The 25806-nt window shown below is 57.1% G+C and overlaps 1 protein-coding gene and 1 long non-coding RNA gene across 6 annotated transcripts in view; one reads left to right on the top strand and one right to left on the bottom strand.

Annotated features, from left to right (window-relative positions):
• Positions 1 to 379, bottom strand: part of LOC129462103 (uncharacterized) — a 41032-nt gene extending 40653 nt beyond the window's left edge. The window contains exon 1 of the long non-coding RNA XR_008650762.2: positions 179 to 379. This is a non-coding gene — a long non-coding RNA (uncharacterized lncRNA). The remainder of the gene's footprint in view (positions 1 to 178) is intronic.
• ENDOV (endonuclease V) lies at positions 365 to 25067 on the top strand. Of its 5 annotated transcripts, none has more exons than XM_055241790.2 (10): positions 423 to 499; positions 899 to 1070; positions 7188 to 7322; positions 7567 to 7606; positions 8895 to 9007; positions 10398 to 10466; positions 10858 to 10986; positions 14290 to 14354; positions 15467 to 15525; positions 24989 to 25067. In XM_055241790.2, the coding sequence occupies exons 1-10, from the start codon at positions 444 to 446 to the stop codon at positions 24991 to 24993; spliced, it is 843 nt and encodes a 280-aa protein (XP_055097765.1). In that variant the 5' UTR covers positions 423 to 443; the 3' UTR covers positions 24994 to 25067. The 5 variants fall into 5 exon arrangements, with proteins under 5 accessions (XP_063473444.1, XP_063473445.1, XP_055097765.1 ...); XM_055241789.2 differs by lacking the exon at positions 24989 to 25067 and adding an exon at positions 15735 to 16045; XM_063617374.1 differs by lacking the exon at positions 24989 to 25067 and having other exon boundaries at positions 365 to 499; positions 15467 to 16045.
• Positions 25068 to 25806: the final 739 nt, after the last annotated feature.

The raw sequence follows: 25806 nt of genomic DNA on the forward strand, positions 1-25806 counted from the left end.
GCCAAGGAGTGGGACAGGCAGTGCTGGACCACCCTTTTCCAAGCGCGGAGGTGCCGTGCCCGCCGGCTCTCAACAGGGCGAGCGGCCCTCCAGCCGTGCAGAGCGCAGCGCTTGCAGCGGGGACAGCAGAGGCGGGACGGGCGTCACGGAGTTCCCGGGTCCTCGCGCGGTCACTTACCTGGCCTCAGCTATCCGCTGAAAATGGGCGGACGGACTCCCGGGATCCGAGCCGATATCGCGCGCGGCTCCGCGGAGCAACTTGAAGCCGTGTGCGTGCCTGTGCATTCACGCAAGGGCTCACCCAGCCGCCACGGGCTTCTGAAGACCCAGGTGGGAAGTGCGGCCCGGGAAAGCGCAAGCATCTCCATGGCAACGAGGGCGGATGGCGCCTGCGCGAGTCACTTCCGGAAGTGACGTGCGGAAGGGGTGCCCGAGACAAAGCCATGGCCCTGGAGGCGTCGGGAGGGCCGCCGGAGGAAACGCTGTCACTGTGGAAACGGTAATGCTGTCAGGCGACGCGCACGAGGCGGGGGACGAGGCCGGGCGGCCCTTCGCGCACCTTCCGAGCTCGTAGTCTTCAGGCTGTGGAATCGGAGCCGCCACCGCCCGAGCCTTCGAAGCACGGCCCAGCTTCCGGCGCGGGAGCGGAGGGATCTCAGGAGTTGTAGTCCGCGGGGTGGGCGCGGTTCTCGCTTCCGGCCAGTTCGTTTGGCCTGCGCTTGCCCGGGTCTCTGCCGCTTGGGCTCCTAGGGACTGTGGCGTCACCGGTATGTCCCTTGTTTTCCCCTGAAGCGGGAGAAGACCCGGCAGAGGCGCTCTGTTCGCTGCAGCCGCGCGGGTGGAGGAGGCAGAGTCTGGGGTGTGACCCCGACCAAGTTTGACGCTTCTGTCCTCCTAGGGAGCAAGCTCGGCTGAAGGCCCACGTCATAGACCGGGACACCGAGGCGTGGCAGCGAGACCCCGCCTTCTCGGGTCTGCAGAGGGTCGGGGGCGTTGACGTGTCCTTCGTGAAAGGGGACAGTGTCCGCGCTTGTGCCTCCCTGGTGGTGCTCAGCTTCCCTGAGCTGGAGGTAACCTGGGAGGACGCCGAGCTCGAGGCGGGCCTCTCGATGGGCTCGGGCGTGCGATCTCCGGGACAGGGAACAGTGCAAGCCTAGATCCTGGCTTCTCGTTTTGTAGGATGTCATTAATAGTCTGGGGAGTTGGCCAGGCGCAGTGGCTCACGCCTGTAATCCTAACGCTTTGGGAGGCTGAGGCGGGCGGATCACCTGAGGTCAGGAGTCTGAGACCAGCCTCAACATGGAGAAACCCCGTCTCTACTAAAAATACAAAATTAGCCAGGCGTGGTGGTGCATGCCTGTAATCCCAGCTACTCGGGAGGCTGAGGCGGGAGAATCGCTTGAACCCAGGAGGCGGAGGTTGCGGTGAGCCAACATCACGCCATTGCACTCCAGCCTAGGCAACAAGAGCGAAACTCCATCTCAAAAAAAAAAAAAAAAAATAGTCTGGGGAGTCTTGGAAGGGAAAAAAAGGCAAAAATTAAGGGAATTCTGTGACTGTTAAGAATCAGCTCATGAGCTTCATCTTCAAGTCTGATTGTTATATTGGGATCCTCAGCTTAGTGACCTGTCCATCACACCCCCAGTTGCTCAAGCTGGAGATCTGTGTCCTCCTAGACCCCTCCCTTCCTCTCGCGTCCAGTCGCACACTAGCTCCCTTTTATTCTGCCTCTTAAATGTCGCTGGAATCTGTCCCCTTGTCTGTTTCCCCACTGCTCCTTCCCTGGCTGTGCCACCGTCACTCCTGTGGGTTCCTGAGCAGCATTTTCATGGGTGCCCTGGCTCAAATATTCCTCCTCGGTAGTTTCTTTTCCATACTGCCAGCAGACCGATTTTCCTAAAAAGCAAGTATTTTCCTCAAAAGCAACAAGTCTCCTCCCTCCTTCCCTCCCTCCCTCCCTTCCTTCCTCTCTCTGTCTCTCTCTTTCCTTCCTTTCCCCTTCCCCCACTCTGTGCCCAGGCTGAAGTGCAGTGGCATAATCTTGGCTCACTGCCAAGATCGGGTCTCAACCTCCTGGACCCAGGTGATCCTCCAACCTTAGCCTGAGTAGCTAGGAACACAGGTGTGAGTCACCACACCCAGCTTATTTTTTTATTTTTTGTAGAGATAGGGTCTCACTATGTTGCCCAGGGTGGTCTCCAGCTCCTGGGCTCAACGGATCCTCCCACCTTGGCCTCCCCAAGTGCTGAGGTTACAGGTGCGAACCACCACACCCAGCCCACAAGTCCTCTTAGAACATTGAAGTGCCCTTCTCATGACCTCATGGTGAATAAAGTTCACTCTCATTGGCATGGCTTCAAGGCCCCTTATGACCTGTCCCCTGCGTAATTTAATATGATGCTGGAGGCTAAGCCCTCACCACCATTCTCAGTTCTTCCAACCTCCTACAGCCCACTTTGAATCCTTCACACATGTGCCACGCTGTATTTGGTGGCCTGACCTTTGCAGTAATGTTTCCTCTCCTGGAAGGGTTTCCATCTGGCTAACTCCTATTCATCTGTTTGGGCCCAGTTTAGACATGACTTCCTCCACTAAGCTCCCTCTCGTCCCACAAGCCCAGGAGTTGTCCCTCAGCACCGTGTCTTAGTCCATTTGGGCTGCTGTAATAGAATACCTTAGACTGGGTGGCTTACCCACAGCAGGAATTTATTTCTCACAGTTCTGGAGGCTGGAGGCTCGAGACCAGGGTGCCAGCGCAATCAGGTTGTGGTGACGGCGCTCTTCCAGGTTGCACAGGGCCAGCTTCTTAACCGTGTTCTCACATGGTGATCTACTCACCTCCCTAGAGGCCCCACCTCGTAATACCATCACCTGTGGGTTATAATTTCAACATAGGAATTTGGGGAGGACACCAACGTTTAGACCATAGCAACCCTCTGCTTCCTCTTGTCTCGCTGGAATGGAACTGGCCCGTCTTCCCTACTGGAATATAAACTCCGTGATGGTAGAAACCATGTTGCTTTGCCCACCATGGGTAGCATGCAGAAGACGCTGGAAGCTTCCTGAAATACATACGTGTGTGAATGGACAGTGGGCTCGTGATTCACATGAGAGTCAACAGCTCCGGAAGCCTCTTGGCGTCACTCGCATTGCTCCTCTGCCGACTCCCGAAGATGACAAATGTCTTCCTGCTTCCATGGCTTTGTGCTTTACTTGGGAGGCCCTTTTCAGTCCAAATCGAGCAAAAATGTACTGAGTGCCTACTGTGTGCGAAGATTGGGATATTCGGCAGTCCCTACCCTAAGACGTCCCCTGGCCATTTTGTAGGCTAGCATTGGGAGTGGGTGCACAGTCTTAGGGTCCTGACTGCTCATGCTCACACCCAACTCTGCCACTCCCCACTTTGCCCTCTAGGCCTCTGTCTCCTTTTTTCTGACTTGAGGATAATAGTGGTATTAATATCTAGCTCACAGATTGTGATAAGCAATACATGAAATGCATGGAAAGCAGTTAACACAGCGTTCCCTTCCCCCTCCAACTTTCCCTGGCTGCAAATTAATCACCTTCTCATCTGCATCCTGGGCCTCTTTTTAATGCACGTGCTGTTATAGCACTTCTCACATTGTATTACAGTTAGTCGTTTATGATTCCGTTTTTCCCGCTGACTGTAGGTTCTCAAGGGTAGGGCTGTACCATATTTCTTTTACAACCCCAGCACCAAGCAAAGCACCTGCTACTTCGTCGGTATTCATTGTTCGGCTATGAAAGCTTAGACTAGAAAAGGATCTTGGAACAGTCTGGTCCACTGGTTCCTGAATGCCCTACCGTGGACCTGCAGAAGCAGAATCACCCAGAAGTGTGTTGAGAAACAGATTCCATAGGCACATCCACAAAGACAGAAAGTGGATCCTTGGGCCTTGGAGTTGGGGTGGGATGGATGGAAAGTGACTGCTGATGAGTATGAGGTTTATTTAGGGGCTAAGGAAAATGTTCTAAAGTTAGATTATAGTGATATTGCAGAACTCTGTAAATACCAAAACCATTGCATTATATGTTTTAAACAAGTGAACTTTATGGTATGTCAATTGTATCTCAGTAAACCTGTTAGAAAAAAAAAAAAAAAAAAAAACAGGCCGGGTGCAGTGGCTCATGCCTGTAATCCCAGCACTTTGGGAGGCCGAGGTGGGTGGATCACGAGGTCAGGAGATCGAGACCATCCTGGCTAACACGGTGAAACCCCATGTCTACTAAAAATACAAAAAAATCAGCTGGGTGTGGTGGCGGGCACCTGTAGTCCCAGCTACTCAGGAGGCTGAGGCAGGAGAATGGCGTGAACCCAGGAGGCGGAGCTTGCAGTGAGCCGAGATCGCGCCAGTGCACTCCAGCCTGAGCAACAGAGCAAGACTCCGTCAAAAACAAACAAACAAAAACAGATTCCAGAGCCCTACACCACTTACTGGGGGAAAAACTCTCCCAGAGTATGGCCTAAGAATCTGCTTTTTAAAATAAGCTTCCCTGTGATTCTAAAGCAGAGCTGGGTTGGAGAACCACTGGCCTGCTTTTCCCACCGTGAAGAACACGGTCCTTAGCATCCCTGACAAATGGTGGTGGAGACCGTTCCGTGCCAGACGCTGAGCCATGGCTAGTGTGTGCTGCTCCACAGGCCTCCCAGCGGAGCCCATTCCATGCCGGACGCTGAGCAATGGCTGGTGTGTGCTGCTCCACAGGCCTGCCGGTGGAGCTGTTGCGTGCTGGACGCTGAGCGATGGCTAGTGTGTGCTGCTCTACAGGGAGCTGACTCCTACTTGTCTGTGACTCCCGTCGATCAGTTCTGCCCTCAGATAGCGAAACAGAACGGATCTTCCCTGCCTTCTGCTTGTCAGCCTGTCTGCTGCTGGAAACAGCTGCCTGCTCCTTGACCACACGGTCCCAAGAGGCTGCGGTGACATCCAGCCAGTGGCCCTCTGGTCATGCCCTCCGTTCGCAGGGTCCATCTTTCCGTCTGCACTCAGAATCAAATGCAGGAACTCGGATGTGGTCTATCCAAGTCCCTAGACCTAACTCTCATCCATGCCATTTCAGTCGGTGTAGCTGGAAACCCTGGTAGCTTTTGAGGGGTACCAGGCCACTGGCTTATGTTGAGATTGCTGGTCATCCAGACCTGCCCCCCACACTGATCATACAGTGATTTTTCTTTTCCCAGATTTTTAATTTGAAAATGTACATATATCCCCCAAAATTAGAAAAGGATATGTTGGACACCTGTATTCCTTCTACTTACGTTCAGCTGTTGCTGCTCTGGAATATTCTCTCTCGCGCACATGTGCTCTTTGTGTGCGTGTGTACCATACATCCCAGCGACTGTGACAGCTCAGAAGACATCAGCAGGCCTGTCCTGAGAATGACATTCTCTTCCACAGCCACAGTGTCATTATCATACTGATTACAAATCATAGTCATCCTATAATGTCACCTGAATTATAACGGGAGAGATTCAGATGTAAGCAGCCACCCCCCTCCTGTGGGAACTCAGGCCACACTTGAATTCCACGTGTCACTGTGCAAAGTGACTTTATTCTGTGGGGATGTCAGTGATCCAGCCTGCTGGCTTCTCTGTGAACCCAAATTCTGTTATCAGAATGGACCCTCCCCACTTTGGGTCATGGGCAGATTTGATCAGTTTCCCCATTGAGTCACTGATAAAGATGTTGGGAGAACAAGCCCCAACCCTCTGTGCTAATACAGAGCACTCCGTTTTCTTTGGTGTGTTTAATTATTGATCCAGCCACAAGTGAGGAGTATAAGTTGTGATATGAAAGCTGTCACCAAGAGATTTGGGGGATTCAGTAACAAAACTGCAGGAAGGTAGACAGGTCTGCAGAATGTGGACATAGTGAGAAACGTCTCCCCATTAAGGCCAGTGTGACTAAGGAAAACACAAGGTTAGGAGACTCAGGCCTGCCATGTTGTGCTCTAAACTGCAGCCTCTGCCTCCTGGGTTCAAGCAATTCTCCTGCCTCAGCCTCCCGAGTAGCTGGGATTACAGGCATGTGCCACCATGCCCGGCTAATTCTGTGTTTTTAGTAAACATGGGGTTTCTCCATGTTGGTCAGGCTGGTCTCTAACTCCCAACCTCAGGTGATCTGTCCACCTCGGCCTCCCAAAGACAGGCGTTTTTGGGATTACAGGCGTGAGCCACCGCGCCTGGCCAACGCTGTGTCTTTTTTAAGCCTCCAACAACCCATGGAGGGGTGGGGTGGGGCATCAGCTTCAATACACAAAGGAGGAGACACCAGGAAAGCAAGGGGCAGGCAGAGGTGATGCAGCCAGGAACCTTAGCCTTGCTTCTGATGGAGACTAGGTCCCAGAGGGCTCCTATGGACCTGATCCCAGGGAATCCTCCTACAGACCAGGTCCTAGGGAGCTCCTCGTATGGACCAGATCCCAGGGAATCCTCCTATGGACCAGGTCCTAGAGGCTCCTCCTATGGACTAGATTCCAGGGAATCCTTCTACAGACCAGGCCCCAGGGGCTCATCCTATGGACTAGATCCCAGGGAGTCCTACAGACCAGATCCCGGGGAATCCTCCTATGGACTGGGTCCCAGGGGCTCCTCCTACAGACCAGGTCCGGGGATGGAGGGGCTCCTCTTATGGACCAGGTCTTGGGACGGGATTTCTCATATGGACCAAGTTCCAGGGGGCTTTTCGTATGGACCAGGTCCCAGGGCTCCTACTGCACATCAGGTCTGGGAGTTGGCGCTCCTCAAAAGGACCAGGTCCTGGGGTGGGAGGTGCTCCTCCAGTGGACCAGGTCCGGGGTGGGGGGGTTCTCATATGGACCGGGTCCCAGGGGGCTGCTGCTATGGACCAGGTCCCAGTGGAGGGGTGGGGATGCTGCAGCTACAAACCAGGTCCCGGAGTGAGGCGCTGCTGCTATGGACCAGGTCCTGGGGCGTCTGCTCCTATGGACCAGGTCCCGGGGGTACCTGCCCACCACCGATTTGCAGGGTACATCTTCTAGTTCCTTCTTCCAAACCCATTGTCTCGTAGGTGAGGCAGGGAAGGGGAGCCATGAGGGTGATGTAAGGGAGAGGGAAGGATGGGGGGGGCAGGGCATGGAGGGAGTGGGGACGGGGCAGGTGGCCGAGGGCTATGCTGCCCACTGAGCTGCGTGCCTGGTGGCAGGTGGTGTACGAGGAGAGCCGCGTGGTCAGCCTCACAGCCCCCTACGTGTCGGGCTTCCTGGCCTTCCGAGAGGTGCCCTTCTTGCTGGAGCTGGTGCAGCAGCTGCGGGAGAAGGAGCCGGGCCTCATGCCCCAGGCAAGTGTCTCATCCCTAGGACAAGAGAAAGGTCCCTCCTTTCCCCTGGGGGGAGGGAAGGCAGCTGCAGGTCGCCGCCACCGCAGTGGCAGGGAGAGACTCGTGGGCTTCCTGGAAGAGAGGAATGAGGATTTCTAAAAAGCTGGACCCCAGAGACAGTGCCCCCTTCTTGCCTCAGGGATGGCCCTGTCCTGAGGGCCGAGGCGCAGCTCAGCTGACTGTGACTCTCCCCGTGGCTCCATAGGTCCTTCTTGTGGATGGAAACGGGGTGCTCCACCACCGAGGTAATCCTGCTCTCAGAGGTCCAGGGAGGGCACTGTGGGGAAGAGATGGGAGAGAGGGCACCTCTGTCGTTCCCCCCCACAAAATGCTGGGCCCTCGGCCTCTGCCACCAGCCCCCTCCAACGGCTCCTTTCTGGGTGCAACGAGGACTCGCAGTGCGCTCGGCCCCTCCCTGCCCCCCCACCGCCGGTAAAGGACTGTCTACCTTCGCTTCACCCCTCACCTCTTTCCTGCCCGCCCCTGCCTTCTCTACAGTGCCCTCTGCTGGCTCATCTCCAGGTGCCACTATCCAGTTCTGACCTGATCACCAAAAGATGTCCCAGGGCCAGGGCTCAGAGTGGCCTTCCCTGCCAGCCGCCCACCCTGCATGGCCCGTCAGGCCCTTGTCCACAACTAGACAGGTGTACCCAGGCCCCCGCCAATGCCAATGCCGGGAACCTTGGCCTAGGGAGCGTGGCTGAGGGAGATGGGCTCTTTTTTTTTTTTTTGGAGACAGAGTCTTACTCTGTCGCCCAGGCTGGAGTGCAGTGGCGTGATCTCAGCTCACTGCAAGCTCTGCCTCCTGGGTTCATGCCATTCTCCTGCATCAGCCTCCCGAGTAGCTGGGACTACAGGTGCCCGCCACCACGCCCGGCTAATTTTTTTTGTATTTTTAGGAGAGACGGGGTTTCACGTGTTAGCCAGGATGGTCTCAATCTCCTGACCTCGTGACCGCCTCACCCTCCCAAAGTGCTGGGATTACAGGTGTGAGCCACCGTGCCCAGCCAAGGGAGATGGGCTCTTCTACCCTCACATACAGAGCTGAGGGCGGCGCAGCAGCACCCAGAGAGGGCCCAGGAGGGGTGACATTGGACCTTCCTGGCCAGCAAGTGTGATTGGGCCCTGGCTGTTGCCTTTGCACATGGGTGCAGAGCCAAAGGGTTGTCATGTGCTGACCCACATGCTCGTGCCAGTGCTGGCAGGCCACCGTCGAGGGAAGAGGAGGCTGGGAGGTGCAGGAAATGACCAGAGAGCTGGGCTGCAGTATCCCAGCATGCCAGCGAGTTGCTGACCCTGGCACTGACCGTGTCAGAAGGAGGCTTCCTCCCCGGCCTCGCACCCAGGAAATCGGGCACAGGGGGCCTTGGCCCAGGTCTGCTTGGGGCTTAGATCTGGTTTCCCTAGCCCTCTGCCCATCCACAGACCTCTGCTCACTTAGGGAAATTTTTGGTGAGACTCTGGCTTGTCCTGAATCCCTGTGCCAGGCCCCAGCCCCACCTCCCCAACCCCACCCTCCTTTCTCCCTGGCAGGCTTTGGGGTGGCCTGCCACCTTGGCGTCCTTACAGACCTGCCTTGCATTGGGGTGGCCAAGAAACTTCTGCAGGTGGACGGGCTGGAGAACAACGCCCTGCACAAGGAGAAGGTGAGGAGGGGCCTGCTGCAGGCCATGCCCGGCAGCTCAGTGGCGGGGCTGTGGTGGCTCTGGGCATGAGGACGCTTCTGGACCAGCCCTTGCCTGCTGACGCTGCCCTCCTCATCCCTGGCTTGTGACCTGGAATAAGGAAGACCTACTTTCCTCTGGGCGTTGCCTTGCCTGTCTCAGCGGAGGGCGCTCCGAGCTCCTCTCCTGCCTCCTGGGTGTGCCTGCCTCTCTGGTCCCCCTTGCCTCTGAGCCACCGTGGCACACCAAGTAGGGCTAAGTCCTCCAGTTACTGGGGACAGGACGGGCTTCCAGGCTGTCCCGGGCGCACTTGGTGCTTTCCCCACCCCGCCTTGCCCCAGCCCCTGTCTCCTCCCCTGCATGTTCAGGTACCACAGCCTCCATGCCCCCCCTCCCCCCCACCAAGGCCTGCCCGGAGCTGCCACCCACACTCTTCCTACCTCACCTTCCCCTGCACCTTCCTCCTCTGGGACCCCATGTTGGCACTGGGAGTGAGACACTCTCAGTGGAGGGAGCCGGTGACACCCCCAGCTGTTTCACTGGATGGCAGATTCTGAGAGCAGAGACTGCGTCTCTCATTCCTCCCAGCTCTCAGGTGCCTGCATGGAGCAGTTGCTTAATAAAAATCTGTTGAGTTGATGGGGACCTTAGACCCACTCAATGAGCCAGTCCACCGCCGCCAGAAATACCGGCCCGTTGAGCTGAGTCAGATGTGCCCAAAGCAGGAGAGAAGCCACAGGAAGGAAGAGGGCTCAGCACCGGTCACTGGGCAGTGGTTGCCAGCCTGGCACAGCGGCCCTGGGCAGATTGCTGCCCTTGTTCTAAGTCCCATCGTCAGTTTTGGACAGGGTCTTGTGAGCAGCACCCTCAGCTCAGGGGCAAGACCACATCACTGCCTGCATGCTCAGTGTCGTCTCAGGTGGTGTGGCTTTGCCTGGGCTGTGGCTCACCTCCAAGATCAGTCCCCTTCCCTTTCCTGGCCCAGTGACTGGGTTTTAAAAATAAAGAGACCTGGGCCGGTCGCGGTGGCTCACGCCTGTAATCCCAGCACATTGGGAGGCCGAGGTGGGTGGATCACGTGATCAAGAGATCGAGACCATCCTGGCTAACATGGTGAAACCCCATCTCTACTAAAAATACAAAAAATTAGACGGGCGTGGTGGCACATGCCTGTAGTCCCAGCTACTCGGGAGGCTGAGGAGGGAGAATCGCTTGAACCCAGGAGGCAGAGGTTGCAGTGAGCCGAGATCACACCACTGTACTCCAGCCTGGGCAACAGTGCGAGACTCCGTCTCAAAAAATAAAGAGACTTGCCTTCAGCCCTTCACCAAGAAGAGAGGGTTTTTTTCCCCATTTTTCCCCTATTTTCCAGATCCGACTCCTGCAGACTCGAGGAGACTCGTTCCCTCTGCTGGGAGACTCTGGGACTGTCCTGGGAATGGTGAGTGGCCAGGACCCTGAGCCCCTCCAAAGCCCTGGGGTAGGGGATCCTTTGCAGGCAGACACAGGTGCATACAGACACGCGTGCACTCACACTTGCCTTCATCAACCCCCCGCCTGCCCGTCCATCCGTCCTCCTGCCTCTGACTGAGCCCGGGGTGTGATGTATGTGTTTGTTCCCTCCAGCTCTGCTGAGGGAGCCTACCCTGCCCCAGGGACAAGCAGCAGGAAGGCACCCTGAGGGTGGGCAGGCCTTGGCCCCAGAGAGCACTGCCCCTTCAGCTTCCCTCTTGCCCCCAGGACATTTTGTCAGAGCTCCAGCCGCTGAGGCTGTCCTGACCGTGGTCCCAGTGGCCCAGCCCACAGGACAGCCCTCGCCTTCCTTGTCACAGGCCCTGAGGAGCCACGACCGCAGCACCAGGCCCCTCTACGTCTCCGTGGGCCACAAGATGAGCCTGGAGGCAGCTGTGCGCCTGACTTGCTGCTGCTGCAGGTTCCGGATCCCAGAGCCCGTGCGCCAGGTGGGTGTGCTGGGGATGCGGGGAGGCAGCATAGGCTCCTCTGCTTCCTGCCACCTGCTGTTCAGGGCTCCCCAGCAGCTCAGCTGGGGTCAGAGTGCAGTGACATGAGGACAGGGGTTCCTGGGCCAAGGACAGGTCACAGACTTCTTGCTGGAGAGCTTGCTTGGCCTGCGCTGGGCCCTGCAGTCAGGACAGTAGACTGGGGGGTGCAGGGCTCCCAAGAATTCATCCCCAGGCCCTCTGCCCCATGCACTCAGCCTCTCAGAGCCTCCTGCACCCAGATACATGCCAGCTTGGAGAATCAGTGATGTTAGCTCAGGTGGTGAGGTGTCCTGCCAGTTCCCAGCCAGCCCCTCGGGTCCCAGAGGGAGCAGCTGAACTTGAGCCCGGAGGCTCCTGCAGGAAAGCTGTGCAGGCCCCAGAGACGCCGGTCTGGGGACTTGGGTGTGCCTGCCCCAGAACCCAGCACCGAAACTGGTGTTCGGTCCCCCAGGAAGGGTGAGAACTCTGCTGAAGCCGTCAGCTCAGCTGAGAAAGGACTCAGCCTGTGGGCCAGGAGAGAGACAGCTGGCACGAGATGCCCACAGCCAGCCTCGATAGGACCAGGGGACCACAAGACACGGGTGGATGCCGTCCCAGAGAAGCCCACAGAGTGAGGGTTCAAGAAAAGTCAGTCTTAGGAAGAGACCCGCTGGAGGAAGGGGAAGGACAGCCCTGGGCAGGAAGGAGTTTGATGTGCTCAAGAAATGGGGGGCCTGGAGGGGTGGCTCATGCCTGTAACCCCAACACTTTGGGAGACAGAGGTGGGAGGATCACTTCAGCCCAGGAGTTTGAGGGCACCCTCGGCAACATAGTGAGACCCCGTCTCTACAAAAAACACATAAAAACAAATTAGCCAAGTGTGGTGGTGCGCGCCTGTGGTCTCTGCTACTCAGGAGGCTGAGGCGGGAGGATCACCTGAGTCCAGGAGGTCGAGGCTGCAGTGTGCCCTGATTGGGCCACTGCACTCCAGCCTGGGTGACAGAGCAAGACCTTATCTCAAAAAAACTTTAAAAAACAAAAAGAAACTCAGCAGGAAGATGTGGCCGGAGCCAGGGCAGTGAAGTACAGAGTGGGTGGGAACCCGTGAGCATCTTGGGGTGCGCCAGGGTTTCAGACGTCACCCACAGGGGGCATGGATGGCTGTGAGTTGGCAGCGGGGCGCCCGCAGATTGGCCTTTTTAGGTGGCCGCTGTGCGTGCCGTGGAGGCTGTGGAGTGGAGGTGGGGATGCAGATCTGCACAAGCCGTGCTGCTTCCAGCAGCCCAGCCCTGGAGCCTCCCTGGAGTCTGCCGCTTCCACATCTTACCCCCACTGCTTGCCCTGCAGCCTGCGCCAGGGCAGCTGTAGCACCAGTGGAAAACCCCCAGGCCACCACCATGGGGACGGGGCCTTCCGGCTGCTGGCGCGCAGTTTGGCCTCCAGGGGGCAGCAGCAGCCCGCATACCACAACGGCCCTCGCCCTGGGCAGCTGTGCCCAGTGGTGGCATCTGACAGCGGGCTCCGCAGCCTTGCAGGGCTTTGCTCAGGGCACAGGTGTGTGGACTCTCAAGCCTGTGATCTGTGTCCCCAGCCCCCAGGAAAGAGGCCTTTCTTCCTCCATTCCAACTCAGCCATGTGGTCTTCCGAGAGAGAACCCAAGAAACTGTCCCCCAGGCCTTCAGCCCCAGGAACTTTAGGTCGTGCTGCTGCAGACAGCACAGTTCCCGGAGCTCCTAGACCTTTTTCCACCTCAGTGCACCCTAGAGTAGAACAGTGGCCTGTCCTTGCAAGGGAGGGGACACCTGGCCTGTGAGTACCTTGAGCATCTAGAAATAGAGCAAGGATCTGTGCCTAGCACCAGCGAAGAGCTTGCCAAATCCTGGGCCCACCCTCCAGAGGAAGGAAAGCCACAACCAGGTGGGATATGCAGCCGCCCCACACCGGGAGCCCGCAGCTTCTTTTTTTTTTTTTTTTTTTTTGAGACAGAGTCTCGCTCTGTCGCCCGGGCTACAGTGCAGTGGCGCAATCTCGGCTCACTGCAAGCTCCGCCTCCTGGGTTCACGCCATTCTCCTGCCTCAGCCTCCGAGTAGCTGGGACTACAGGCGCCCGCCACCGCGCCCAGCTAATTTTTTGTATTTTTTAGTAGAGACGGGGTTTCACCGTGGTCTCGATCTCCTGACCTCGTGATCCGCCCGCCTCGGCCTCCCAAAGTGCTGGGATTACAAGCGTGAGCCACCGCGCCCGGCCGAGCCCGCAGCTTCTTATGTTGGTGTGAGCCGACGGTCGTGTCCTGCAGGGCTGGCTCTGTGTCTGGGTCCATTTTCTTCCTGAGCTCACTCACCTCTCAACAGGTTCCCCTCCTGACTCTGTTCCAGAAGGTCCTGGGAGAGCACAGACGGGGTTAGTGTTGGTCTGCTCTCTCCCTGGCTCTGCGCCGGGCCGTCTTAGTGGCCCCATGGTCACAGGCACTGCTGTGCTCCTGGTTGCCAGGTCCAGGCTCTCCTGCCAGGCCAGGCTGGGCCGCTCCAGGGGAAGGTGAGAGGTGCTGGCCCTGCCTACCACTGCCCCACTTCCCCCATGAATGGAAGCAGGAGCAGGCTGGGGGATTAGCCGTTGCTTTCCATGAGTCATGCAGCCCTGAAGCTAATCTAAACCCATCTGAGCTGGGATCAGGGGGACTTCCCAGGGCCAGCCCCCCCATGCCCCCGGGGGTTCCCACTCAGACCTGAGCCCTATTCAGTGTCCCTCCCTGCTAGGGTCTGCCCCCATCCCAGCCTGTGGCCCACTGCCCTCTTTTATCCTGGTGATTCTGGAGATGGGACAGGGGTTACTGCTGACCTAGTCAAGGGAGAGGACAGACCAGCTGGGCTCAGAGCCCCGAGAGAAGCAAGGGTTAGCAGGGCAGCCTCGGCTTGCACACAGCCTACAGGGAAGCACAGACTGGAGACCAGTGAAGGCTGAGCAGCTCCAACTGCCACTGGTGGGGAGGAGACCCAGGACCCCCTCGCTCAGCCTGTCCACTCACCAGCTACTCAGGCCCTTCAGGGACTGCCCAGCTCGGTTTGAGAGCTGCCATTGCAGGGCTTTGACCCCAAAGTTCCAGGCATGCCTGTCACACACTCGCCGACAGGGCTGAGGCTCCTGAGCCTGAAGAGCTGGCTGTGACCTGTGTGTCCTGAGTGGGCTTCTGTGGGGGATGGAGGCATTGCCAGCAGCAGCTCCTGGTGGGAAACTGGTCTAGAGACCAGCTCAGCACCTGGCAGCACGTCTGTCTCCTCCAGGCTGACATCTGCTCCCGAGAGCACATCCGCAAGTCGCTGGGACTCCCCGGGCCACCCACACCGAGGTGAGCACCCCAGGAGGCTGAGGCACTAAAGGGGCATCTCGCAGACACCTGCATGGGCTGTTTCTGGTGGCTCAGCCTCTCCCTGTTGCAATATTGTGGCTCAGGACAGACAGTGCAGGGCCAAGGAAGGCAGGGGACACAGGAGAGGTCTTCAAAAAGGGAGGAGAGTGGAGTGGGGTGGACTCCTATTCTCATGGGAACTCCCCAGAAACACCACTGCCTCCACGCAAAGCCCTGGGACCATGGCCCCGTCTGGTCCAAGCCCTACCTCCCAATAGGGCTATCCCCAGCCTTCCTCAGTCCACTTAGCCTGTGAGGTACCAGGACGTGGGCTCTGCAGAAAAGGCGTGGCCTCGGAGTCAGACATGACCCAGCCCTGCATAGCCAGCTGTGGCGTTTGCACTCTTCAAGCCTCAGCTTCCTCATCGTCGTGATAGGCTCCGTAATTCTTGTCCCGCTGGTTCTTGTAAGTTAGAGTGACAGTGTGCCTGGCACAGTCACAGCTAACAGTGCAAGGCTTTGTCTTAAAACCGTTGCAGATTATTTGATCCTGCTAGCAACCTTGATGTGAGACAGGTACTGTGACCCCACTTTACAGATGAGGAAGCTGGGACACTGAGCATTGATAAGGAGTAAAGCAGAATTCAGTCTGGCCACTTCCTCTCCTCTTGGTGTGGGCAGTTTGGATTCCAGGCCCTGCATCTGAGCCTCCAGGCTGAGAGGACACCCCCACTCCCTGGGCAAAGACCACAGGAGGCCCCAGGCCTGGGATTTGCCGGGCCCTCGCCCATGATTAGTTTCTGAAGGGCTGCAGTTCCTTCGTGCTCATTTTCCCTCTAAGCCAGGGGCTGTTCCCAGGCCTCCCTAGGCTGCTTTGAGAACTGAGGGAGCAGGTGGCAGGGACCCCCCAAGCTCTCCCAGAGTTGGGGACCGGCCAGCTTGAATGCAGGTTGCGTGTCTGAGCAGCATGCCCTGCCCGGCCCTCTGCCCTGGGCTGTAGCAAGCCCTGAGTGTCCAGGCCAGCTGCAGTTCCCAGACCCCATCTGGGGTGTGAGGGGGTGTCAGGTGGGTGCTAGCATCTGATGCTGTCCCTTTCTCAATGTCATCACCAGGAGCCCGAAGGCGCAGAGGCCAGTGGCATGCCACAGAGGAGACTCTGGAGAGTCCTCAGGTGAGGGCCAGCCCCCACAGGACCACAGCCCAGGCCCCAGGACAGCCCCGAGGCCAGGCTCCCAGGAGCAGGCGGGCAAGGACTGGCAGTAGGGTGGAACTGGGCACCATGAAGACAAGAAGGACACTGGCCACCCCGTTCTGGCCTCAGGACACTGACCACCCCTGGGGGTGGTCTAGGGACTTAGGGAAACCTTACCTCAGCTGCAGGTAGAGCACCCAGTCCCCAAAGACAGGCTGACCGCACCACCCCAGGGGGACACTGCAGCACAGCCCAGCGCCAGGTGGGGCGGAGGTGACCACGGCCCCTCTTCGCCCTGTCATCGGCTGGTCAGCTGTGGTCACGGCGCCTCAGAGGACAGATCTCTATGGGGGCAAGTGCCAGATCCTGAGAGTGCACGAGACGGGGACTCGGAGCTGCAGCCTGCACGACCCCTGCAGCCTGTGCTTTGCCCGCCCCTGTCAATAGATGGGACTTGCTTGCTCTTTTTTTTTCTTCTCAGGGTTCATTTTTTATTTTACTTGTTTGTTTGTTTCCATTGATCTCTTTACCCTAAGGTTTACTTGCAAAGTCAGGGTTCATTTTTAAAGCAGGTCCCCAGCCCCAGCCATACTGAACCACCTCTGCCCTGACATGGGAGGGGTCCTAGCTGGGGTAGCTGGGCTTTAGCACCTGCCTACTGCCTGCCATGACCCCTGACCCCAGTCCTGGCCATCCTCCAGCCTGCCCCGGGAAGAGGGAGCAGAGAGCCTCATCTCAGCCTGGAGGGGGCCGAGGATGGGGGCAGCACACAGGGGCAGTCTGGGCTGTGGGGCAGGAGGCCAGACAGGGCGGCACTGGTGCCTGAGGGGTTGGGTGCCAGGCTCTGTGCCTGGCGGGGGCTAGGATCGGGGATGGCACCGTCCCCACAGGCTCTGAAAGTTGATCACTGTCCTCTCTCCCTGCCCGCCTTGCCCCAGAGGCACAGCCTCAAAACTGTCTCCACTGTGGGAAAGCAGCCCTAGGCCCCTGTCTGGCCACTTCCTCTCCTCTTGGTGTGGCCTAGAGGTGCCACCTGGGGAGTGGGGGCAAAGGGGACGGCTCACCTGCAGCCCGGTCCCAGCCCCTGGGCACCTCCCAAGCACCCCCCCAGCCCTTGACATGCCGGTTGGCCTCCAGACCCCAGGCTCCCTGAGGATGCTGGAAGCTGCCACAGAGCATGAAGAAGTCCCTGGAATCCTTTCTTGCCATTCACCTGACCTCTACAAGAAGGGGCCGGTGATCATGACTTGACAGCTTGGGACAAGAATCTCTGGCGCGCCTCCGTGCTCCTCCAGACGGTGCTGTCCTGGTGTTCCTGAGGAGCAGGGCGAGCCTGGGCCTGAGGGAACAGGTACACAGGCAGCAGCACTCAGGGCCGGGGAGTGCCAGCCCCACCAGCCTGCGCCCACTCGGAAGCTGCTTTGGAGGGCTGGGCTGCAGGGCCAGAGGCTCCAGAAAAGAGGCCCAGGCTGTGTAGCTGCCCTTCCTTGATGGAGCAAACTCTATTCTAGAAATTTCTATAAGAAGTAGACCCACTCCAGGACAAGTGGGGCTGGGGGGTGCGGATGCTGAGGGGCTCTGCGGGCACTTTGTGCCTGAAGTCACGGGGGGCACAGGAGAGAGCAGGAACTAGGTGGACTGTTCTGGCTGCCGTCCATCAGCAATGCTGGCTGGAACCAGATGAGCAGTGTGGGGCGAGAGGGAGCCCCAGTGCGGCCCCTCAGACCCTCCATGCCTCAGGGTGTCAGTGGCCCCGGACTGGCCTCACTCAGTCCTGGGCACTTGGGCCTGTCGGGGATCTAGCTTTCATCAAGGACCCCACCGGTGGACCGAGGCTCCCCTCACCGTGGCAGAGGGATCTCTGCCCTTCCCACCGAAAGGGGCAGAAGCTAGTGGATGGGGACGGCTCACGGCCCTCCCTTTCCACCTGCCTTGGGAAGGGAGAGGCAGCAGACAGGAAGGGCCTTGGAACTCAGGCCAGTGTGGGGAGAGCGTCCCCAGAGAGTCCTTGGGGTGGAAGAGGGGTGGAGTTGACAGCGGGTGAGGCCGGCTTTGAGGTTGTGTGGACCCTGTCTGCCTCTAGCTCAAGTTGGGAGGTGTGTCAGCCGCGGAGCCATGTGAGCCTCGGGGACAGCCACGCATGGGGTGCAGACCGGTCTAAATGTGCCTGTCTGGTGGGCGCTGAAGGTCCCCTTGGGAGAGTCCAGGGCAGCACCTGATGAGCTGAGAGCCACAGCCGTGTCCACCTGGAACCTGTTTCCTCACCGGGAACATGAACACCTGCTTCAGAAGCTTTGGGGGTTAAAGGTGGGGATGCGCGTAGGTCTCTTGCCCAGCGGTGGACACTCAGTACGCTCCTGATAAATGAGGCATGGGGTGGTGGAGTCCAGCACCTGGCTGGGCCCAGGAACGAGGCATCAGTGGTTGGAGGGGGCATCTGCCCACCTAGCATCTTTGGCAAGGATCTGCCTGCCAGCACCCCCATGGAGTCCTGTCTGGATGGGAGGAAGAGCAGGGCCGTGGACAGCCTCCAGAGGTGTCCCCCTGAAACCTCTGAATGTCACCGGCACAAGCAGGCCAGGCTGGGCTCTCCCGGCAGTAACACCAACCAAGCACAGCCGTTGTCCTGGGGCACGCCATCCGGGTTGGGGGACAGGGAGGCAGAGGTCCTGTGTGGTTGCCCGTGAGTCCAGTGCTTAGGCACCGCTCTGGGGACCCCTCATGCTGGTCCCCAGGCCCACTGAGGCATAGGTGAGACCATTGCATGGTCCTTGGAAAAACGGGGCTCCTCAGGCAAGGAGTGGACAGAGTCGATGCTGGCGATGGGGGGGCCTTGCCCCAGACAGAGTCATGGGAGATGGAGTCACGGGAGCGCTGTGGGGGTCCAGGCAGGGGAGCTGCTGACTGCAGGTGGCCCAGCAGTACCCAGGTTTCTGCTGGCTCCCATTCCACCTCCCCGAGGGCACTCGCAGGAAAGGGAAACGTGGCACCCAGCTGGTGCCTCATTCCACTTACTTCCTGAGTCAAAGGGCTCCACCACCCCACACACCCAGAGCCTGGTGTCCAGAATGCCATGTGTGTGCCCCAACCAGTAGGACCCTTGGGAGGCTCAGCACCCCCTGCCCCAAACCAATGCCTCTCCCCTCTCCACACTCACTGGCATCCCCACAGAATGTCCTCCTGACTTCTAGAGCTTTCCCTACCCAGAGCTCCAGGACCACAGGTGGCAGGGAATTAGAGGAATGAGAAGCACAGTGTGGAAGCTGGGCAGAGCTGGCTGAGATCCCACTGTCTCTTCCAGGCCGGCTTAAGCAAAGCTCAAAACGTGTCCCACAGGGGTCGATACCTGCCCATGTGGTGGGGGATATTCCACCAGGTGAAGTGTGTAAGGGCTCAGCAGGGAGCCTTGGCACATGGTGGGTCCTTGGTGAGGGAAGGCTGCTGGTTTGGAGAGGTAAGGCCCCAAGTCAGTCAGTCCGCCATGCTGTGCCAACCCCAATGATGAGAGGATGAAGCCAGGTCAGGGAGGTCTCGTCTACCAGGCTCCTACCTGGGCTGGCAGCTCCTCACGCCATCCCAAGCCATCAGAACTCAGGTCCTTGAAGGGAGGCCTGGCTGCCCCCTTCCTCTGAAGCCACACAGGACCACGCCCCCTGTGCCCTGGGGCTTCACTCCAACAGGAGGGCTTCCCAGGGGGCCGGGAGACTCAGCAGAAATGCCCACAACTGCCTGGCACATGGTAGGCTTTGCACAAAGAGCGGTAGCTTCAACCCCAACGACCCACCTCTGTGGGTTTGGGCTCCTCCGGGGCTAGAGGCTCTGGGCTCCTCTGGGGCTGGATGTCAGGCTCTGCTTAAAACTGTTGGTTCCTCAAGGACCAGGGGTGTCAGGTGGGCCTCCCCAGCTGAGGGCCTGGCCAGGACCAGGCCAGGGGGTCCTCCCATTTTCCCCTCCCCTTGCAAGGAGGAGCAGGCCACAGCCTGGAGGTAAGTTTGCAGAACAAAGCATCTATTCAAATCCTTTGCCCATTTTTAAATTTGGGTTGTCATCTTGTTGAGTTGCAGAAGTTCTTTGTATGTTCTGAATCCTAGATATTGACCACTTCTGTAGTTTACAAATATTTTCTCCTGTGGGTTGTCATTATTTTCTTGATAGTGTCCTTTGATGCATGAAAGTTTTTAAATTTGATGAAGTCCATCTATTTTGTTGCTTATGCTTTTGATGTTATGTTTAAGAAGCCATTGACTAATTCAAGGCCATGAAGATTTACACCTACATTTCCTCCTAAGAAATGTATAGTTTTAGTGCTTACCTTTAAGTCTTTGATCCATTTTGACTTAAATTTGTGTATGGTGTAAGGGAGCAGGTCCCATGTCATACCTGTGAGTAGCCAGTTGTCCCAGACCATTTTGCTTTGTTGTTGAGACAGGGTCTCCCTCTGTTGCCAAGACTGGAGTGCATGGGCGTGATCATGGCTCACTGCAGCCTCGACCTCTTGGGCTCAAGCAGTCCTCCTGGCTCACCCTCCAGAGTAGCTGGGACTACAAGCATGCACACCATGCCTGGCTAATTTTTTTTTTTTTTTGAGACGGAGTCTTGCTGTGTTGCCCAGGCTGGCGTGCGGTGGCGTGATCTCGGCTTACTGCAAGCTCCACCTCCCAGGTTCATGCCATTCTCCTGCCTCAGCCTCCCGAGTAGCTGGGACTACAGGCGCCCGCCACCATGCCTGGCTAACTTTTTGTATTTTCTTTTTTCAGTAGAGACGGGGTTTCACTGTGTTAGCCAAGATGGTCTCGATCTCCTGACCTCGTGATCCACCCGCCTCAGCCTCTCAAAGTGCTGAGATTACAGGCGTGAGCCACTGCGTCCGGCCTAATTTTTAAAGATTTTTTTGTAAAGACAGGGTCTCACCATGTTACCCAGGCTGGTCTCCAACTGCTGGGCTCAAGCTTTCCTCCCACCTCGGCCTTCCAAAATGCTGAGATTACAGCCGTGAGCCACCGCACCTGGCCTATTTCTACTTCCTCCTTTCCAATCTGAATGCCTTTTATTTTTTTTCTTGCCATTTGCTCTGGCTGGAACCTCTAGCACTTTGTTGAACACAGTGGTGACAGCACATATCCTTGTCTTGTTCCTGATCTTAAGGGAACGTTTTCAGTCTTTCACCACTAGATGTGATGTGAGCCGTTGGATTTTCAAGGATGCTCTTTATCCAGCTGAAGACGTTCCCTTGTAGTCCTAATTTGTGAAGTGTTTTCATCCTTAAAGGGTACTGGATTTTGTCAAATGCTTTTCTGGCCTCTGTTGAAAAGATCCTGTGTTCTTCCGTTAATGTGAGGTGTTACATTGATTGATTTTCATATGTTGAGCCAGTTTCCATTTCTGGAATACATCCAACTCGGTCATGGTGTATAATCCATTTACTCTGCTGCTGAATGTGATTTGCTTGTATTTTGGTGCAGATTTTTACATCTGCATTTATAAGGAATATTGGTCTGATGTTTTCTTATGATATCTTCCTCTGGTTTTGATATCAGGATAATATTAGCCTCATAGATTGGGTTAGGAAGTGTTCTTTCCTCCGTTTTTTTGGGAAGAGAGAGATTGGTGTTAATTCTTGCTAGAACCTTTGGTAGAATTTGCCAGTGAGCCTATCTGGTCTTGGGTCTTTGGGAGGATTTTGATTCTGAGTCAATCTATGTATCTGTTATAGATTGTTCGGATTGTCCATCCTTGAGTCAGTTGCTAGCTTGTGTGTTTCCAGGAGTTTTTCCGTTTCGTCCATGTTATCGCATCTGTTGGCATACTGTTGTTCACAGGATTTTCTTGATGTGTGTGAGGCCTCTGAGAATGTCCCTGCCTTCACTCCTGCTTTTAGTCACTGGCATCTTCTTTTAACTTGGGCCGTTTGGCTGTGCATGGTTTTGGGGGAGTCCTCCTTGACTCTGCAGATGCTGAGCAGTGATGTGGCTGGGAAAGGGGACCAGGAGTGCAGGGCACCTCCTGAGGACTCACCTAAGCCCAAGATTCAGAGAGCGCTCCAACCACATCTGCCTGCATGCCTTTCCCAGGCTCTCCCCACGCAGACAGCCAGCACCCCCTCCCCAAAGACCGGGCAGTTCCTGACCAGCACCCCACCAAGCCCTCAGTAAGGCGTGTCTTTGGGGGAGCAGGGTTTCAGGAGGACAGTGGAGGTGGCGTAGAACTCACGGCTGGCAGTTCCGGGCCTCTCAGGAAGCTTTGCCACTGGGCTTGGGGTTACGTGGGTGTGGGGCTCCAAACCCTAAAGGGGTGAGAGTTGAAATGAAAGCGGCACCTGTAGTCCATTTGGGGTGCAGGTGTGTGCCAGGGGTCCTCAGCCCCGGCTGATGGCCACATGAACCGCATGAGGAGAGGCAGGGCGTGTCAGCAGCAAACCTAAGTGTGTGCACATTTCTGTGGGCCCTCACTCTGTGACACTGCAGCTCTCCAGAGGGACGCTTTGAAAACAAAACAGGAGAGAACACACAGCCCCGCGTCTCTTGCCTGAGTCACTGTATTCCTTAAAAGTTGAAGTACCCTGGTCCTTGGCTTTTCCTGCACATGAGAAAATGTTGGCCAAGGTTAGCGATTGTGCTTCTGTAATCTGTAACCAGAAGTGCTCTTACGCCCAAGCCTTGGTGTGATTCTGCTGTAATGTAACTTCAGAGCCAGCTGGATGGATGTGACTGTGCAGGTCCTGAGCCCCGGCCCCTGTATCCAAGCAGTGGGCCGAGACACTGAGCCGGGCAGTCAGACAGGACCTCTCTAAGGCTGCTCCCGGGCTGGGGCCTGGGTCTAGGATTCTCAGTAAGACCTTTGAATAAAACTAACTTGAATTCTTCAAAAGCTTGATTTTTTTTCTTCAGTCAAAAGCAGCTTGCTGAGATGCCGGCCCACCCTGGGGATGTGCAGTGGCAGCCCTGAGCTGGCCCAGCCCCTTTCCCCAAGGGTGCTGTGGGGGGGGGGGGGGTGGTTTGGGGGAGTAGAATGCAGGGGAAACAGGGTGTGCGGGTCAAGGGGGGCTAGAATTGGGGGAGCAGGTTCACGGGCCACGGGCTGGGCAGGGGTGGGCCTGGGCACCTGGTACGTGGGGGAACCCCAACTTCCCATCCCTGCGTCACACGCCCTTCCCCTGCAGGGTGGGGGTCTGCAGGGTTGGCATGTGCCCCCCTGCCCCGTCCCCACCCTACTCCCTGGCGGCAGGCAGAGGGGCGTGCAGGGGGGCCCTAAGTGCAGTGGCGTCTCGACTCCAACCCACAGAACTTTAAAAATAGGGCCATGGTAAAGTCCGTCTCTACAGACCACAGCCTGCCCAGAGCTAAGAATATTCTTGAACCACTTAATAATTCAAGTCGGATCCAAATAGATTTTCCTGCTCACTTGTGGGCCTCTGTGTCCCTTTCCCAGGCCCCCACCCTGCCTGGAGGCTGGGAGGGAGAGACTCCAAGAAGCGGGTGGGCCTGGCCTTTGGAGCCTCTGAGACCCCAGCTGGTCCTGTGTCCCCTCTCCTGTGGCACTCAGGATCAGAAGACACACCAGGGCTGGAGTGGTCCTTTAGGATCTGGCCAAGGTCAGGCCCCAGGGAGGGGCCCCTCTGGTGGTCCTAGCTGTCCCAAACCCCACCCCTGCTCTGGCCACAGGCACTGGACTATTTGAATCTGGATCTGAGCTAGGCCTTGGCCCCTTGTACGGCATCTGACCTGAGCCACGCACCTCTCATGGGGGCCCCGTCCTCCAGGGCCAAGGGCAGCATGAGCTCCAGGAGAGCCGGCCTCGCCCCTCACACCCCGGTGGCTGGTACACGCCGACCCCAGGGCCTGTGTCCTGCCTCCTCTGCGGAAGAGTCCCTGAAGGGCCTGGCCTGGGGCTCCTTGTCCTGGTGAAAGTGGCTGTGCACAGGCAACCAGGGCCCTGGGTTCCAGACCAAGGCCTCTGTACTTGTGTGCTGTGTGTGCTTGGGTAAACCACTTCACCTCTCTGAGCCTCTTATCAGTAGGATGGATTGTGACCAATGCTTTTAGAATAAGCCGTGGTGTTTAGGGCAGGAAGGGGTATCTGACGGGTGCCCTGAGGTCTGTCACCCTCTCCTCCAGGGGCAGTGCCCAAGCTGCAGACACCCCTCACCCATCCCTGCCTCCCCCCAAGCTCTGGTCTTTCAAACAGGAACTCAGGTTGAAGGGGTGCTACCTAGGAATGCTTGGGGGAGGCCACACTTGCTGGAGGGGGAGGTGCTCACCAGCCTGGCCTCCTAACCCCGGCAGCAGCCCAGCCTTAGCAGTCCCTGCTGAACTTCCCTGGCCAGGCCCTGAGTGGAGTTTTACCAAATTATTAATTAAGGGCAAAGCCATGCGGCAGCGCTGACATCCAGATGAATAGCACGCGGTGTAATTAGGCGAGGTGTCATGGAGATGATGGAGCGCAGCCTGCTAGCCCCGATTCACCTTCCCGGCAAGCAGGAGCAACTTCTCTGTGTCCTACCACCATGGGCGGCTGGTGTGGGGCCAGTTGGGGGTGCGGTTAAAGGGGCCAGCTGACAGCTATTGCAGGCACCACAGGCCCTGTGGACAGGGCTGGCCTCCTCCCCCACGGACAGGCACCCCTTCCCCTCTGATTGCCATGGGCAGAACCCAAAAGGGAATAAAGTGCAGAAAGGGGCAGGCAAGGTGGGAGGCAGGCCAAGGCAGGAGGGATGAGGACTAGGACAGATCCACAGATAGACCTGGAGCAGCCCAGAGAGGGGCATGGAGGGAGCACAGGAGGGCCAAGAGGGGCTGGGAAGGAGGTGCAGAATCCAGGAAGACAGGACAGGCCTCGGGGCCCTACCCTGGGGTTGCATGGGCCTGACAGAGGGCTGGGAGCGGGGAGCAGCTTGAGAATTTTTGGTTTTGTTTTTTAGTTACTTACATTCATGTATTTGTCGTTTGAGACAGAGTCTTGCTCTGTTGCTGAGGTTGGAGTGCAGTGGCGCAATCTTGGCTCACTGCAACGTCTACCTCCCAGATTCGAGCGATTCTCCTCCCTCAGCCTCCTGAGTAGCTGGGATTACAGGTGTGCCACCACACCCAGCCAATTTTTGTATTTTTAGTAGAGACAGGGTTTCACCATGTTGGCCAGGCTGGCCTCAAACTCCTGACCTCAATGATCCACCTGCCTCAGCCTCCCAAAGTGCTGGGATTACAGATGTGAGCCACTGCTTCCGGCCTACGTTTCATGTATGCTTTCAATCAACATCATAAATTGACAGTTTGAATAATCGAATAGTACTACAAGGCTTCTGATGAAAAACCACACCTCTTTCCTGATTCCCCCTTCTCGGAGGCAACCTTTTCTGTGATTGTAGCTGATTCTCTTTGGTATTTTCTTCTGAATAGCCATGCTCATGGTGCTGCTGCTGCTGCTGCTTTTTTTTTCTCCTTTTCAGATTGAGAAATTTACCCATGTCCTTCCCACGATGGCGGCTGAAGGCTTGTTCTCTCACACATGCCCCCCCACACTCTCCCACCAGCTTCTCCTTTTGATTGAATCAGAATTCAATGTATGCACTATTATTTCTCAGCATACACTCTTCCCAGCTGAGTAATGTAATTACATTTCCTTTCTTGTACAACCTCTTATTTTTCCTGGACTTAATAACTGCCTCATTTAGGGGATTGGGTTGATATTCTGTGTACCCATTACTTATTTATCCCCAAACCCTGCCATGGAAGTATAAATCTCCTTTTGGTTCATTAAAAACATCCGGCCCATCTGGGCACAGTGGCTCATGCCTGTAATCCCAACACTTTGGGAGGCCGAGGCGGGAGAATTGCTTGAGCCCAGTAGTTCGAGACCAACTTGACAACATAGCGAAACCCCATCTCCATCACTATTTAGTTTTAAATAAAAGATATTTTTAAAGTTAAAAACATCCAGGCCAGGCTGCGCTGGGCCCGCCTCACTGTCGGGGGCTGCGCTGGGCCCGCCTCACTGTCGGGGGCTGCGCTGGGTCTGCCTCACTGTAGGGGGCTGCGCTGGGCCCGCCTCACTGTACGGGACTGCGCTGCCGCTGTCCTTGGTGCTGAAGTCAAGGCTGGGGCCGGAGCCTCTCCTGCAGCCTCACTCCTCTTCAGCTTCCGCCAGGCTTCGCCTCCATTCCCGCCCAAGACCCCCTGGGGAGCAGACCCCAGGCCCTCCTCAAGATTGCCGACCCCAGCCCTCGTCCCAGCCCAGGCCGTCTCTCTCAGGCCTTGCCTCTCTGTA

This window comes from Symphalangus syndactylus, chromosome 14 (genome assembly GCF_028878055.3).
Source record: "Symphalangus syndactylus isolate Jambi chromosome 14, NHGRI_mSymSyn1-v2.1_pri, whole genome shotgun sequence".
Classification (NCBI taxonomy): Eukaryota; Metazoa; Chordata; class Mammalia; order Primates; family Hylobatidae; genus Symphalangus; species Symphalangus syndactylus.

Bases quoted from the DNA above. Each gene is read 5' to 3' on its own strand.
- ENDOV (XM_063617374.1), top strand. From the start codon at position 444: ATGGCCCTGGAGGCGTCGGGAGGGCCGCCGGAGGAAACGCTGTCACTG. The intron at 7,607-8,894 runs GTAATCCTGCTC...TCTCCCTGGCAG, and splicing joins CGGGGTGCTCCACCACCGAG to GCTTTGGGGTGGCCTGCCAC. The intron at 10,987-14,289 runs GTGGGTGTGCTG...TGTCTCCTCCAG, and splicing joins TCCCAGAGCCCGTGCGCCAG to GCTGACATCTGCTCCCGAGA.